At 37.0% G+C, this 17421-nt stretch overlaps 2 protein-coding genes across 2 annotated transcripts; both read left to right on the top strand.

Moving 5' to 3' along the window:
• The first annotated feature begins 9317 nt into the window (after positions 1-9317).
• On the top strand, positions 9318-9886 carry LOC135118787 (serine protease SSP1-like). Its single transcript, XM_064041659.1, has 2 exons — positions 9318-9354; positions 9462-9886. The coding sequence occupies exons 1-2, from the start codon at positions 9318-9320 to the stop codon at positions 9884-9886; spliced, it is 462 nt and encodes a 153-aa protein (XP_063897729.1).
• A 1069-nt stretch (positions 9887-10955) lies between these two features.
• On the top strand, positions 10956-17233 carry LOC110382361 (zinc finger protein ZFP2). The gene is made up of 3 exons (XM_021342968.3): positions 10956-11076; positions 11178-11327; positions 12846-17233. The coding sequence occupies exons 2-3, from the start codon at positions 11214-11216 to the stop codon at positions 14859-14861; spliced, it is 2130 nt and encodes a 709-aa protein (XP_021198643.3). The 5' UTR covers positions 10956-11076; positions 11178-11213; the 3' UTR covers positions 14862-17233.
• The last annotated feature ends 188 nt before the right edge of the window (positions 17234-17421 follow it).

Genomic DNA, 17421 nt, shown 5'->3' with positions numbered 1-17421 from the left:
TTTTTTGTAACAAAATAGTGGACTTTATTCGGGCCACTAAAAACTTTAAAATAAATAAATATTTCATTAATAATGATTTTTATTCGCCGTCCGTCCGCTTATAGGCCTTAGAGCATACTTTCAATTTGTGAAATACATACATAGGGGAGTCCATAAAGTGAACATAAGGAAAAACATAGGGGAGTCCATAAAGTGAACATAAAGAAATACATAGGGGAGTTCATAAAGTGTACATAAGGAAAAACATAGGGGAGTTCATAAAGTGTACATAAGGAAATACATAGGGGAGTCCATAAAGTGAACATAAGGAAAAACATAGGGGAGTCCATAAAGTGAACATAAAGAAATACATAGGGGAGTTCATAAAGTGTACATAAGGAAAAACATAGGGGAGTTCATAAAGTGTACATAAGGAAATACATAGGGGAGTCCATAAAGTGAACATAAGGAAAAACATAGGGGAGTCCATAAAGTGAACATAAAGAAATACATAGGGGAGTTCATAAAGTGTACATAAGGAAAAACATAGGGGAGTTCATAAAGTGTACATAAGGAAAAACATAGGGGAGTTCATAAAGTGTACATAAGGAAATACATAGGGCAGTACATAGACTGTACATAAGGAACATGTACTTTTTTGGAAATAAAATTTCTTATTTTTTTAGCACAGTCGGTCTGTCTATGACTATCTTGTCACAATGATTTCCTGCGTATTTCAAAAGGCACATTAAATTGATGGTCCCGGCTGTCATAAGCGCAACCTTACCAAGCGCTACGGCTCGCCAGAAAGTTTAACAACATGGCTAGGGTTGAGGAAATCAGATAGGCAGTCGCTCCATGTAAAACACTGGTACTCAGCTGCATCTGTTAAGACTGGAAGCCGACCCCACATAGTAAAAGGCTCGAGAGATGATGAATTAGTTAACCATAATGTGGAAATTATTTCGGTACGTAGTCAGAAAAATTGCAAAAAAAAACTAATTATAGCGACCAAATTGAACAAGTAAACGAAATATTATGAAATTAATCAGTAAAACTACATCGAAAAGTAATTGAAAGTTAAGAACCTACTAATCCATTCTAATATACTTTAGTCACTCAAAATACCGTCATGAGAACGTTATGCAGAATGGAAACTAATTCAGGTACAATTAATTTTTAAGAAAAAATATGATAAGCTTTTCAGCAGATTAACCCTCAATTCTTCTCTGTGAGAGAGGCCTGTGCCCAGCAGTGGAATGATGAAAAAGCTAACGATGATAATGATCAGCTCTTATTCATATTATATTTATGTTACACTAGGTTCCGCGGTTAGGTAGGTATTTAACCCCCATAGAAACTACTCCACGCTCCCATCTGAACCGCTGAAAGAATTCTTCAAATCGGTCTATGTATTTACAGAATTCAGCAAATTCAAACAAATAAACTCTTCATAATATTACATACAGAAATTGAAATTTCTACTCACATCCATTATTTCTTGCAGTAATTTGCTGTTTCATCATGCTGTTTCTTCCGATTCTTGTACAGTCGTCTAACACCCAGCTCGACAATTCAGAACTTTGTAAAAATCTCTGCAGAAACGCCCATCTGAGGCAGTTACTCCGCGTGTCTATGTTAGATAGAAATGAACTATTACTTCCTATAAAATTAAGAAAAGTTCTATTGAGAACAAATGCTGATTATAATCAAGGTTTGTATGATATTCAGCTCATTGACTTTGGTGAACCGGGTAGTATGTGTGACTGTGCTTCTGCTAAAGTAATGAGGTTGAAAAGAGGTTGTAAGCCAACGAGGCCTAACACGTGTGTATCGATGTTAAACGACAAAAATAAAGAAATTGAACAAGTAATACCACCTCCAGCAACTGGTGAAAATGCAGACACCCCTGCAAAAGTTGTAGAAGGAAAGAAAGTCAATTGCTCAAAAATGTCTAGATGTAAAGCACGTAAATGGTAAAAAAAATGTGTTAAGTAACTGCTCCTATTAAAACACATGAAATAAATCGCAATAAAAATCTACGGTTATTTTTGTCTCGTTACATTACATTTATACAATTTATATTTCTTCTTGTGTATCCAAACATGAACTTTAGGCATATTAATCTATGTAGTTGATACCTTAACATAATGCTGACGTAAATCTAATTACAAAGAGTGTAAATATGTGTTATTAATGTTATTTTTTTACTGCAACATTGGAAACCTGGACTATTAAGTCTAAAACACCAACCCACATTGAGCAAGCGTGGCGTGAATAATGCTCAATCCTTATCCGTGTGAGAGGAGGCCGCAGCCCAGCCGTGGGACGATAAAAAGGCTGTAACAGTAACAGTAACTGCAACATTTTAGCAAAAGCAGTAGGAATTTAAGCATCTTGATGGGATATTTGATTTCCGTTGACTTTTTTTCGAGTCTAGCCGAATGATGACGATCACCATATTTTATTTCATTGCTGGGGAGTTTGTTGCGCCACTTCTTCTTCCTAGCAAAAACACATGGTGAAGGGTGGGCGATTTGGGGGCTGTCTTTTGTATATTTAGACTTTCAAAAAGTCAAAAGTGCTGTTTTGTAGCTAAGTTGGAATAAATGGTTTTTGAGTTTATATTAAGGCTAATTTTGGAAATCGGTTGTGTGATGTATTTGGCCCATTCGATGTATGCGTTAGGTACCTACGTTTTGCATTCATGCTACCGCATCTGCTGGCTGCATCAGACTTAACTGTCTGACATCGATCTCAGATGTCAGATAGCTGATAGCAACTGTACGTGCTGCTGCTGCTTCGATCCAAAACGGTTTCATGTAAATACATACAAAACAGTAGTGCTGCTGAGGCTGACTTGATGTAATCGCGTTTGAGCGGTCAGAAGACGCGGCCGGCAAGAATTGAAAACGTACCTTAATCATGACGAAAACACTGGTCTTCCGCAGCTTTCGTCACGCCATAGAGACGTCAACGTTTCCTCATTAATTACAAGAAACAATAAATTCTCCTACACGTAGACTCGAAGACAAAAATATGGAACATCCAACGTAAGAGCGATAACAATGTTACTTATGAACGTGTGAAAACGTGAGCGTTCTCGTAAATATTTTAACAACTATATTTTAGATGGTAAACAAAACTATTTATATAGTTAAACTATTTATATAATTTTGTTTTGGTGTAGAACAGTTTGAGAAGTTTTTTGTTATTGTGGTTCGACTTATTATTGACATTACAAAAATTTCTAAAACATCCATAGAGCAATATAAAATTTGTATTTGCGTATTATTCTTTAAAGGAAACCCAAAGAAATTATGTAGAATCTAGTCAGTTGATCAGACAACCAAATCTCCAATTTGTTATTATTTTACAAAATCAGTAATAATTAATTGATGTTTACACTTAAACGGACTTTGAGGCATACTAGGTGGACCTCTATAAGTAATAGGTACTTTTAGGTATCAGCGATTTTTGAAAACTGCTTTTGAAATAAGATTTTCAATTTTTATTACGCCTGCTGAACTGGATTTACCCATGTATTACTATTTTCATCATGAAGACCTAAGCTTCTCTGTAATACTCCACACCACCTTTACTGCAAATTGCGAGTTTGATGCCAAATCTCAGATTTTCCACCGGAATATAAAGACCAGTATAAATACTAAAACCTGGTCGTATAAATGTTATAACAGAAGGATTTTATGCGGAACGAATGTACCAAACGTTTTCATTTAAATCTATTTCCATTTTCCCCAACCAAAGAGTTTATGTAACGCATCTGTATTTCGAGTTCATCATCATAGTCTTTGTCCAACCATGTTGGGATCGGCTTCCAGTCTAACCGCATACAGCTGAGTACCAGTGTTTTTACAAGGACTGACTGCCTACCTAACCTCCTCAACCCAGTTACCCAGACTTACTGGCTTCGGACTACGCGTTACTGCTGCCAAAGATGTTCAACAGCCGGGACCTGCAGTTCATCGTGCTCTCCAAAACACGGTCTTTTCTTTCGTGATTAGATGTTCTCAAATTAATAAAGAAATTATGATAGATATAAATAGGATTCGGGCAGATTTTGTCATCTACACAAACACATTATATATAAACTGTGTCTACGCATAGAGGATCGGTTGGTATCAAGAATGAAATGAATCAATCCCTCTAGTACTTACGAAGTAACTATTAAGTTTAGTAATCTGTGGTAGTACCGATAGTAGGGGCAAGATTTGAGCATGAGAGGGCATTTCCCAGTGCTTGATTGAATAGTCCCCTCAAAGTCCATCCATCATCCAAATATCAGAGTAGAGAGTTTATTCAGCCGTTATTCTGTATTAATGTTATAAACATCCCTTTTTATCCCGTAAATAAAACCTGCGTACTGATTGAATATTTAACGGGCGAAAATTGGGTCCATTAATTTAAGAAGCAGTTTATTTTAACGTACCTATTTTGTTTATTGCCTTTACCTCTTTCCTGGTAGCCATGAGGTGAAGATTGGGAGTTATTTAGAATTTTAATTCCCTTTTAACTATTGAATATCCAGGAAAACAAAAATTAGTAAGTTTTTTTTTGCCTGGCCTAAACTAAGGTGGGGACGAGGTGTGTGAAATATGTGGTTTAAACCCTACAGATTAGATCTTTTCCTACAGACCGATCTACCTAATCTATTGAGAAAGGCGTGAACAGGAATCATGAAATAACTTAACTATAACCTACCAAAATCAACAATTCTCAATAGTACAGGACCACCCGAATCTCTTGTTTGCTTTTAATCCAGTGCACAGAAAATTCCGAAGCAATCAGTTGTATAGCGAATCAATCGCAAACAGACGGCTGATCAATCAATCTCAGGCCGTATTGTGGCCGCTATCGAGGATCGCGAATTCGAGCGCCATTTTCATTTCTAAGTTCTGGCGGGAATTGTGGATCGCACTTTCCGCGCCATTTGTTCTCGGGTCTTGGGCTGCGTTCATAGATAATGTTCTTAAATATTTTCAAATGAATCCTGTTATTTACAAAATATTATTTAGGTTCATAATTAAATTGCACTTGAATTCGAAACACCTAAAGTATCGTATAAAAGTCAGTTCATTAGAATTTTTAAAAATGTTTGAGAAACAATAAAAAATGGTTCCTTGTATTAACAAGGGAATTCACACACAGCTAAACGATGATACGTAAAATCGGGCGACAGGTTTTTTGTCGTTCGGAATATATCGCGCGTAAAAAAATCAAGCAAAAAATTCGCTGATGTGAAAGCGCATTTATTTACTTCTATGAAATCCGCTAAATCCAATCCGCTGCGAATCCGTTGCGATTCGCAGTATCGTGTTAATTTCAGGAGGACACACCCTTAGCATGAATCGTAACAACTTATAAAGATTTCCACTCACTATCACTTAGGTAAATACCACGGAAGGAAAAGAAAGTAAATACCTACTGCTGTAGATATACCTTACCGGTGTAAATTACATTTTCTTTCAAGTACATTTTAGAAGGATGTAAAATGTGAATTAAATTATTTATGTACTAAATTGCAAGCTGCCACAATCTCCCCATCATCTAACTCGTGGGATCTTACTCACGCGTCCACCAGTGGTTTCCCCTAAGTCTCATAGGAATCAGGTACTTCCCGTACCCCGATAAATTGTAGCCTAGGTATATGGTTATTCTACTATTATTATTATTATTACTAGCCTATAATGTCCCACTGCTGGGCAAAGGCCTCCCCATCTCGCTTCCACACTTCCCGATCCTTCGACCGAGTCCACCAGTCTCGACAGTAGGCGTCCAGTTCATCACGCCATCTCTTCCGGGGCCTACCTCGCCTGCGGTGTCCATCCTGGGGTGTCCACTGGGTGACAATAGTGGCCCATCTTTCCGGATGCATACGGCTAACGTGTCCGGCCCAGTTCCACTTCAATGTTGCCGCCTTTCGGCCTACATCAGCAACTCCTGTTCTGGAACGTATAACGGTATTCCGGATGCGATCCGTCCGTTTAATGCCTAAAAGGCTTCGTTCCATTGCTCTTTGGCAAACCTTGAGTTTGGACTTCTGACACTCGGTAAGAGACCATGTTTGCGCACCGTAGGTTAGGACGGGCAAGATGCACATGTCGACTAATTTTCGCTTGAGTGAAAGGGGAAGGTCCCCTTTCATGTACTGCTTCATGGACCAGTAGCTCTTCCAGGCGTTCTCTATGCGGCGGTCGATCTCCTTTTCCTGCCTGTTGTCAAAAGAAACTAACTGGCCCAAGTATATGTACTCGTCGACATAGTGTAGAGCTTGCCCATCTACCTCTACCCTACGTTTCGTGCTATTGGTCATTGTGTGTGTCTTGCTCATGTTCATTTGAAGTCCAACCTCTCGGCTTGCCTTGCTCAGGTCTTGGAGCATTTCTTGGAGCTCTGCTGATGTAGACGCAAAAAGAACGATATCGTCAGCAAACCGCAGATTGGTCAGCCTTTCGCTCCCGATGACGATACCCTTAGACGTCCACGGCACACTAAGTTTCTTGAATACCTCCTCCAATGTGCAGGTGAAAAGATTTGGAGAAAGCGGGTCACCCTGTTTCACGCCTTTTTCTATGGAAAATGATGGACCTGGGGAAAGTAGTTTTATTGATGCTGTGCTGGCCCTGTAGATTAATTCCAGAAGCTTTACATAGGTCTCATTTACTTCTTGAGAGCGTAAAGATGTAAAAATCGCTGTGTGATTGAGACTATCGAAAGCCTTAGAATAATCCACAAAAGCCAGGTATAATGGTTTATGATACTCGTTGTATTTTTCTACTATTTGGTTGAGTGTAAACAGATGGTCGGTTGTGGAGAAGGAAGGGCGAAATCCGGCTTGCTCGACTGGTTGATGTTTGTCTAATTGGCCTCTTATGCGGTTATGTATAATTTTTATAAACAGTTTATAAAGGTGGGAGATTAGGCTTATGGGTCGATAGTTGTTGATGTCGGACTTGTCGCCTTTTTTATGGAGGAGAATAATATTGGAATGGGTAAACTGTTTCGGTATCTGGCCAGAATATAAAATGGAATTAAAAAGATTGATGATATGTGGTGTTAAAGTGGTTTTGAATAATTTCAGTATCTCGGTACTGATGCCATCATCTCCAGGGCTCTTATTGTACTTTAAGCTTTTTAAAGCTATATCAATTTCGCCACCAGTAATGGGAGAGATAGTGTCAGCACAGAGGTATTCGATAGGGTCAGAAGGTCTTGACGAATCTGTGTATAAGTTTTTGTAAAAGTCAGTACATATGTGTGTTATTGTGTCTCTACTATGTTGTTTTACCCCATTTTTGTCGCGCAGACACGTCAGCCATGTTTTGGTTCTAGAGATGCCATTTTTTGCCGATTTAAGTGATCCTCCTCGCTCTAGAGCATGTTTGATTAAGTTTGTGCTATAATTTCTGAGATCTTTCCGGATATTCCTTTTTACTTTCCTGTCTAATTCTCTGTATTCTACCGTTTGCCAAATTGTGTTTGTTCTTTTGTTAATTAGTGATATTGTGTTATTGGTTAGTTTATTGGTTTTTGGTCGAGTGGTTTTAATTTTGTTCGTTGCTGTTTTAATGCATTCTTTGATTGTATCATATTGTGTTTGTGGGTCATTTGTACTATTTTCTAATAAATCAAAACTATTTTTGAGTTCTAACTCAAAGTTTTCCCAGTTACCAAGTAGAATTTGTTTATTCAAAGGTTTTATTTGTTTACGAAATAATTGTTGCCTGTGAATTTTAAAATCAAATACTAGTCTTGCTCTAAGAGGTCGGTGGTCGGAAGAAAATTTAATTTGGTTTATAATCCCAACATCTTTTATTGCGTGCTTACAGGAAGATAGTATAAAATCAATCTCGTTTTTTGTTCTACCATCTGGAGACATCCATGTCCATCTGCGCTGAGGCTTTTTTGTAAAGAAAGTGTTGCTAATGCTCAACATTTGTCCGAAAGCGAACTGAAGAAGACGACTGCCCCTTTCATTGCGTGTTCCTAAGCCATGTGGGCCGATGATTTTGTCATCATCCTGATCTTGTCGAACTCCAATCTTGGCATTGAAGTCGCCTAGGACAATATTAAACGTGCCTCTGTTGTCCTCGCAAGCCTTGTTAAGTAGGTCGTAGTAGTCTTCAACATCGTCATCAGAGTAGGCAGATGTTGGTGCATACGTCTGGACAAGTGTTAAGGTTTTGGTGTGAGTTAATCTGAACTTAAGAATAGCAATCCTCTCCGAGTAGCCTCTGAATTCAATGATATTATTTTTCCACTTTTTATCAACCAGAAAACCCACTCCATGGAGACCGCTGCCAGTGCCAATGTGAAAGAATATGTTATCGTCCCTCTCTTCTGTTGCTTCTCCTTCCCTCCTCACTTCTGAAAGACCTACAATGTCCCAACGGATGTCTTTAAGAGAGTTTTCCAACTCTACTAGGCGCTCGTCTTTTAGCAATGTTCGGACATTATAGGTTAATACGTTAAGCTTATCAGTATCCAGTAGAACGTTAGCCGCGGTTGTTTGACGGGGTATCGATCTCGCCCGGAGATTGTATACGCCCCGGGTCCCAGCGCCGGGCTGGCTTCCGTCAGAGACAGCTCGGCCACTGGGGCCGCCGGGCACTTGGGGCCGAACTGTGGGTGTGTTACTCATGGGGGTTTGGACCGAGTCCCACCATGCTGGTCCAGTGCACGGTTGGTGGGTGGGTCGCCAGAGCCTCGTTTGTTGTTTAGCAGGGTGTACCACGAGCAGGAGAGGTTGGCTTGGATCCCGAAAGATATTGTTTGGGACCCCTTACACCCTATACTACTGTAGTTATATTATAGTAGTTATATTATAGCTATAGTTATTCTACTGTAGAAGCTAAATTAACGAATAAAGAAACAAGCAGGTATTAAACCTATACTTTTTTTATTTATTCCTTTTTTCAGGCAACTAACGCCTATAAAAATACAATACAAAATTACTTATAAACATTACAATACATACATACATAATATACGCCACGTTTTATCAAAATTCAATTTTTTTTTTACGACGCTTCGGTATACTTACCGCACTCAGCAGCCATTCGAACATTAATTCGATAGAACGCACACACAGAAAATGTTCATGTTACATACGCTATTATTTTTGTCATTTCACAAAACACCACCAGCTAATGCCAACGCGAGTGAACAGTGGGCACCAAATAAGACACCAAAACCTAGAGTGTTCCATGGTCAAGACGTCGCAACCCATGAATACCCGTATGTTGCAGTAATAATGAGACTGAGAACATCTAATCGTCATATAAGGACATGTACCATCTCCATCATAATGAAGAACTATGGTCTTACAGCTGCACATTGCTCACGGAGACAAAGGTACCAGCATTACGTGTGGTACGGAAACCATACGGTATCTCCTCTGGAAACCGGAGCATACACTGCAGTTTCAGAATTTATTGTACATCCTTCGTTTCTCGTCGCAGGTGGATTAACTGGCAACGACATAGCTCTGGTGCGCTTCAGTGATATAATCCTTCCACGTTATGGAAGATTGTCCGCGGTAGATCATTTGACAATGATGGGACTGCCTGTGAAATATATAGGGGGCGGGCTGACGAAGAAGGTCGGTGATGACGATACGAGGCAGCTACAAGTTGGAGAAGGGGCAATTGTTGCATGTCCTGCGATTTATAAGGAACTAGCTAACATATTAGTCTGTGTTGGTCCTAAGTGTTCATCTCGCCAGGATACTGGAGCTAAAGGAGACTCGGGTGGGCCTTTATTCTTTGACGATAGAATCATTGGTGTAATGTCTTTTGGTGATCAAAATCCTTTTGCTTCAATCGTTGCCTTTGCACCGGTCAGCCCCTACCTCGACTGGATCAATAATGTTTTACATTCAACTTGATGTTACCTGTCACTATTTGCTGATGTAAATTTTAATGTCAAGCTGGAAGAGATTTCATAAGAAATAAGCAGTGCCTTCGTACGTTGTTGTTCTTGTGTCATCAACTGTACCTTCACATAAAATCTTGAATAAACATAATTGAATATTATGTAGTTTGTTCATTAAGTACGTTAATTTATAGAAATGAAAATAATTTCACACGTTACGAAGAGAGCACAGTGGCACTTCGGCTTACTTCGACTAAATTCGCCACACTACCCTGCGCTCATTAGCTCCGATCAACTTTAGCGAAAACCCTGCCGAGGAACTTCGTAAGTGGTGTGGAGGCTGCTTAACGTCGCGATTTTAGCTGACCGCTTGGCTACACGCCATCTATACTTCTATATCTATACTTAGGTACTTACTGAAATACGGGTGAAACCGCTAAAAAACAGCCAGTTGCACATAATCATATCGATGAGAGTACTCATTTCTTTCAAATCAAATAAATGGCTTACCAATTAAGAAACAAGCATTTTTTCCATATACATCAAATCAAAGTATAATTTTCATATAATATGTTCTAATATTGCAAAATAATAATATTATAAATCAAACATATCCCATGCCCATGATACAAAAATACAAATTTTCTAAACTGGCAATTCCGTTCTTCAAGATTTGACAGCCGCCTTTTTGGAATTGTCTATGGAATGGTGGCGCTTTTTTATAACGATGCCTCATCTGGATGAATAACGATAGGAAACTGATTTAGTATTATGTGAATTAAGACGGAAAACTAACCATTATTATATACTAGTCAAAGAATCATCACAACATTATTTTAGTTGAACATTTTAGTTTATTGAGCGTCAATGAAACTCGTGTGAAAACCATAAACAATTTACGCGGAAAATGAACAGAACTATTTAACATATTGTAATAAAGAACTAGGTATTTAACATATACTTAATACAAAAAATAATCACAATTTAATGAAGAGTTGCGAATTCATTTAAAAGCACAAGTATTTACTAAAAAACAATACTAAAAAAATTGTGATGACTGGAACGCACATTTTCTCCTGTCAGTTGTGCCACCATGACAGCTAAAAATTATCTATCGTGACGTAACTTCCGTTGTGCTGCTGCCTCCATTTTGGACGCTCGTCTCTTGTCTATAATTTCGAATAGATCGTCTTTATGGGCATGGTCCGTAGATAATTTTTCTCTTTGGATACCTTATATTGTGGTCTTTGATTACTAACTGTCAAAACAATGCATTCTCACAGTGTTTATATTAATTTTTCCAGGTGTTACTGGTTGGATAATAATGCGCGTCTATTAAAATGGATACGTGGTCCGATCTTTGCCGCTGTTGTTTGTCTGCCAATTCTGAAGTGTCACTCCTAGATACTGAACAGAATGTAACTGAGAAATTCCTTGAAGTTACTACGATTGAGGTACGTTTATCCTATTTCCATGCTTTATTACGTGTTGAAAATGTAAAATCCGCGTTATTATCGCTAAAATGTCATGTAAGTATGTCAGATATTTAATTATTGACATGAATCCTAACCTCTGGTATAGTTTAGAATGGCCGCGAAAATGAGTTGATTGCAAAGGATTTTTGACATTATTGTACGTGCAATAAGACATCATAAGGTCGAATTTGCTGCGAATAGTTTGGAAGATGGAGTATCTAAAAAAGGCGGCAAAGCGTTGTCACGGATGCTCTATTTTATTTAGGTTAAACAAAAGCTTGGATATGATACTATCATATTTTTCGTTAGTGTAATGAATACACAACATATATTTGAGTAAAACTTAATAATAGCTATACTCAAACCATCAAAATTTCTGATACATTGATCTTGTTCCTTAGATTCTATGAGAGTTAGATTTCATCAAAATCCGTCTTTTAAATTGTATACATTAACATGATTGAATGGGGTGTTTAGAGACGATAATTGAGAGGAACCGTGTTACTTTTGAATCGGAACAGTTGGCTTAGAACTTACTTTTTATTTCATAGTCCCTATGAACTCGCAGTAACTATTTCATCCTGTCTATTGCATCATTAGGTTATTACCTTCTTACATATGGGTACCGGGTTGAGGAGGTCAGATAGGCAGTCTCTTCGTGCAAAACACTGGTACTCAGCCACATTCAGTTTTACTGGAAGCCGACCCCAACATGGTTGGGAAATAAGCTCATCTGGTTTTAATATATCTTCATTATGATACCATGTACCTGCTAAGACCCCAATGATAAGTAAACAGACTTATGCATTGAACAGAATCATTGAGCATATGCTTGTAAAATTTTATATTTAACCCATAAATGACAACTTATGCAAGCAACATATTCATTCATCATCTCTTAATATAATAAACAGGACACATTTTTTTGTTTTGTTTATCCCCTTAAAGCTCCAAAACTACTGAATCCATTTGACAAATTGTTTCACTGTTGGTAAATCACACTATTTCTAAGAAAAGCTATACATATTTTATCCCAGTACGGGAAGTAGTTCCGACAGCATGTTGCTGAAACTGCAGGTAAATAGTTTGTTCATAATAAGAGGTAAAGGTTGTACTGGATAATCTCTACATATGTATATGTGCTGAAACCATTTTGAAAAGTTTTCTAGAAATCTAGATAAGATTTTTTACACAAATACGTATTGAAGAAGTCAACTTACAAAATAATTGCTATTCATCATCATCTCAGCCATAAGATGTCCACTGCTGAACATAGGCCTCCCCCTTAGATCTCCACAGATACCTGCACCTGCATTATTGCTAATATTGTATTACATGTAAATTGATTATCGGATGCATTATGATTTAAAAAAGTAAAAAGTTACATCAAGATATCTTAAGTGCCTATCCAAATAGAATATACATAGTTGCCACAGTATATGACAACAAAAAAGACTAACATGTCCAGGTTCTTAAATGTTTATCTATGAATTCCAGGTGAAAGAAGATGATGGTTTGCCACAGAAGCTGTGCTCGGACTGTTACTCAATCATGAACTCTGCATACCAATTTCGCAAACAGTGCATCAAAATGGACAATGAACTACGCCTACAGCTGAACGCTGTACTAGACATATCTAAAAGTGACAATCTCTCTAAGTATGACCATAGTGGGGACGATGAAGACATTGGAAATGATCCCGTTAAACAGCTTGAAGCTATTATCAAACAAGAACCTGCTGATAGTGACGATGACTGCTATTATGTTTTAGTGATAGATGACCCTAAGGACAAAACAAAAGTCCAACCTACTGTAGTACCCATCAAAGAAGAACAATTTGATGATCCTGCAACTGAAGATACTACTACATACATACATGAACAAACTCAAAGTACACAGAGTCAGTTTGAAGATTCAATTGAGTCATTTCTTATGTCCAACACTAAAGTTCCTGCTAACGTACCCGCTACTATCCTAGAAAATGAGGAGGAAAGCCAAGAGAATGATGACTTAGAAGGAGCTATGAATATTGACGAAACTGAGGACACAATGACTCACGAACAGAGTTTAGCACAAATAGAACAGGCACAAGAAAATGAAATAATAGAAACTATTTCTACAGATGTCATCAAAGATATTCCAAATTCGAAAAACTTCATCAAAATATTGACCACCACAGAGTCCGATGGCACTATACTCTTGAAAAGTAACGATTTTACACAATTAGTCACAAATGAAGATGAAGATGGAGATGGTTTGTCTCAAGAAGTAATATTCTGTGAAGGTGATGACACCTCTCAGTTCCAAATACTGAAGTATGATGGCTCAGAGCTGGTTATAGAGTATGCAGATGATGGTCAAATAGCAACTGTCTTACAACAAGAAGATGGGACATTCTTGTGTGATTGCGGAGAGCAATTTGAGGACCTAGCTGATTATGAGAAGCATCAATACAAGCACAACCCTGCCGGGGAACATCTTTGCAGCTTATGCGGTAAAGGGTTTGAGTCTGCAGAGATACTGACGGGACACATGCTACTCCACAGCAGTACAGGCCTCCTCATCACTTGTCCGTTCTGCAACCAGCTTATCAGACGCAATTCTTTGACGCAACATATCAAATATGGTCACAACAACTTTAAACCTCGCTGCAATGTCTGTTTAAAAACGTTTGCTAATCCGAACAACTTGAAGCGTCACATGATGATACATAGTGGAATCAGAGAGTTTGAGTGTGACATATGCTTCAAGAGATTCCACCAGAAAATTACTATGCAAACTCATAGACTAACACATATGAACCCGTTTTCTTGCAACCAGTGCGACAAAACATTTGAGACTAAGACTGCTTTGTCCGATCATAAAGAGTCCGAAGACTGTACGAGATCAAAAGTAATAAAGGTTAAAGAGGAATTAATGAAGACTGTGAAACAGGAAATAACTACAAATTTAGGGAAACTGCTTGGTTATGCTTGCTCGTTATGTAAGAAGATGTTTTCTGTGGAGTCTGCTTTGGAGCAGCATATTGAAAGTACACACATAGTGGATCCAACGGAACTGCTATGTTCCGAATGTGGTGAAGTGCTACCATCTAAGAAGGACATGCAAACACACATACTAACACACAAGAACCTGAAAGTGAAAAATGCAAAGAGGTTTGAATGCAATATTTGTGGTAAAGGGTGTTCCAGCCAGGCTATGTTGCTGATGCATGAACGGGTGCATACCAATGAGCGACCGTTCCCATGTCAGCTGTGCTCTTTACGTTTCAAGACAAAGACACATTTACGGACACATCAACTGACTCATACAAGGGAAAAGAAGTTTGGATGTTCAGTTTGTATGAAGTTCTTTGCTCTTAAAGGTAATTTGGTGGTTCATTTACGTACACACACGGGTGAAAGGCCATATGTCTGCTCCATTTGCGGTGAAGCTTTCATAGACTCGAAATATTTGAAAAAGCATAAACTAAAGAAGCATGCTATAGACAATTTGCCCTGGAATCAGTACTAGGAACTGTGATTCTAGTGTAAATTATTCTATTAGTTGTATTGTTTAGTTTTTGTTTTTATACATATTATGTATTTATTTTTAATTATTAGCTCAAATTGTCTGACTGGTACTTTTCTCTTGTTGTCTCAACTGAAATCATATAGTTGTGTTTTACATTAACAACCAAGATTAGCCTAAACTACTTTATTTTCTGTTAAGTAAATAATCACCTTTTTGATCTATAATCCCAGTATTTGATTTTGTCGCCAGCTTCTGACTTATTTTAAACTTGATAAAGTTTTCTGTCATCTTTGGTTTTGTTATATTTCACTCATCCTTTCTGGCATAATATAATATCAAACATACACTAAGCTATACCCAGAACGTGCCAAATTCTGTGTTCAAACGTTTTCATACAAAAATATATCACCTTCAAATATGTATGTAATTCATTATCAAAATTAATCACCACTGAGAAAATAGTCTTGCTTTTATTTGGATCTCAAAATGTATACATATTAGTATAACATGATATGCAGTGATGAGGCAAAATTATACATTTGTACAAATTGCGTTAAGTTTATGAAGTAATAATACAGTTTTCAGGCAATTTGGACATGTTTTTTTTAGTTCTTGTGTGTAGTAAATGGATTACCATACTTTATCATACTGATTCTAAAAGCAACCAGCTTTTGTACACTTATTCATAAAAGAAAGAATTTGTAATTTTAATTTGTCACAATTCAATGTAAATTCACATACTATGTGTTCAATTACTATTATAGTTCAACATGTAAGCTTAAAAACATTTACAAAGCATGAACTGTGTACAATATATTGTATATCTTACCTTGTACAGTTTAGCTAGGAAAATTGATAATTTGCAATGAGTATAAAAAAAAATATTCAAGGTTTACAAAATGCCAAAGTTGTTTAGTTTTCAATTGGAGAAAAAAGTATATTAGCTACCTTTATCACAAAATACTGACAATGTTATCACTTGTTTTACCCAATATGCTATTAACTGCAGATATCAATAACGGATGCATCCTTTGTTTTTATGATTGATTTGACATAATTTCTATGAAGCGAAGTCACATTCTCATGAGCACTGAGTAAAAATATTACTTTATTTTATACCAAATTAAGGTCAGTTAATTCTAATGTAAAACATTAGAATCCATAACACATTTGTACATAAAGATTCATGAAATGATTTCGACAAGAAAACTTATAATAAGCTACTTTAATTTATCAGATGGAACTAAGTGTAATTATTTAATGTGTAAATAGGTTTGTGTTGTTTGTAAGATGTTATAGCATCGTAAAAATTGGCGGTTACATGTTGAAAGGTGTTACCAAAACAGCTTCCATTAGGTAGCAACACCAAGAAAACTATGACTAGTTTTTTTTTTTTTTTCAATATTGTGATGTCACTCACAGACTTTTGTCAATAAATTAATTTTTATAACTAATAACTTGCCTGTCCAATGAGTCATAATTGGTAGACACATATGGCGTGACTACAAAAACTTTAACACCTGTTTTACACTTGTCTAAAAGAATTGTGGTTGCAAAATGAACCTTACGTCAACGTCAAAATCTGTCATTTTTTTAGACAAGTGTCCAACAGACGTTTATAAGTAAGGCCATTATTGTTTAACTTTTGTGTCTGCATCGTGGACACTGAAGTGGTGAATAAAAAACACAATAAAATATGGATATAATGAACTGAAGCTCAGCCTATTTTTGGAGAAGGCTTAACTTAAAAAAAGTATTGACTATCTCTATACAAGAGGAGTATGAAGTCATCATCCTCCGAGCCCTTTTCCCAAGTATGTTGGGGTCGGCCTCCAGTCTAACCGGATGTAGCTGTAGCAAGAAGTATGAAGTATTGCAATATTTTATTGTTACATTTTCAGGTGGAATAATCTTTTAAGCCTTCCCCGAAAAAAGGCTATTGAGGAATATCTATGCATGCTTTTTTACAGACAGCGGAAATATGTAATACTACACATTTTTTTTTCTTTTTGCTGTTTTGGTAACTCTATAGCAATAACACTAAGAATTTAGTGCCTTTGCAGTCAAACTGATTTTAGTATGTATAAGTAGTGTCGTGTATAAATGTTATATATAGTTTTGTTTGACTATGTACATAATTTGATGATTTCGATGGGTATATGCTCATTTAAAAAAATCCTTAATATTGTAACCGCCGATCCTTACAAGTTTATAGCATTGTAACTTGAACAGTTTTGTTTTTTTTTTTTTTGTACAAAGTGATCCAATGTGCCACTGAAGGCGGCTAATTCGGTGATATGAATACTCCTGTTGCATTTTGTTGTAATCCAAGGAATATTGTCAAAGAATAAAAAAAAAATATCAATATGGTTCTTTCTTGTTTATTTTATAGTAAAAATCCTTACCTAACCCATGATATTACTGTTGAATCCTCCTTTAATTAGGTGAAGGAAAAAACATACCTAGTATTTAAAAGAAATGAGCTAACCTTTGTGTAAAAAGGTATCTATTCTCCCGAGGAAACTAATTTTGGCATCGGGATATAAAGCAGCCTACATAT

This window comes from Helicoverpa armigera, chromosome 25 (assembly GCF_030705265.1).
Source record: "Helicoverpa armigera isolate CAAS_96S chromosome 25, ASM3070526v1, whole genome shotgun sequence".
NCBI lineage: Eukaryota > Metazoa > Arthropoda > Insecta > Lepidoptera > Noctuidae > Helicoverpa > Helicoverpa armigera.
The sequence above is the reverse complement of the archived record's forward strand: the minus strand, read 5'-3'. Positions and strand labels throughout refer to the sequence as shown.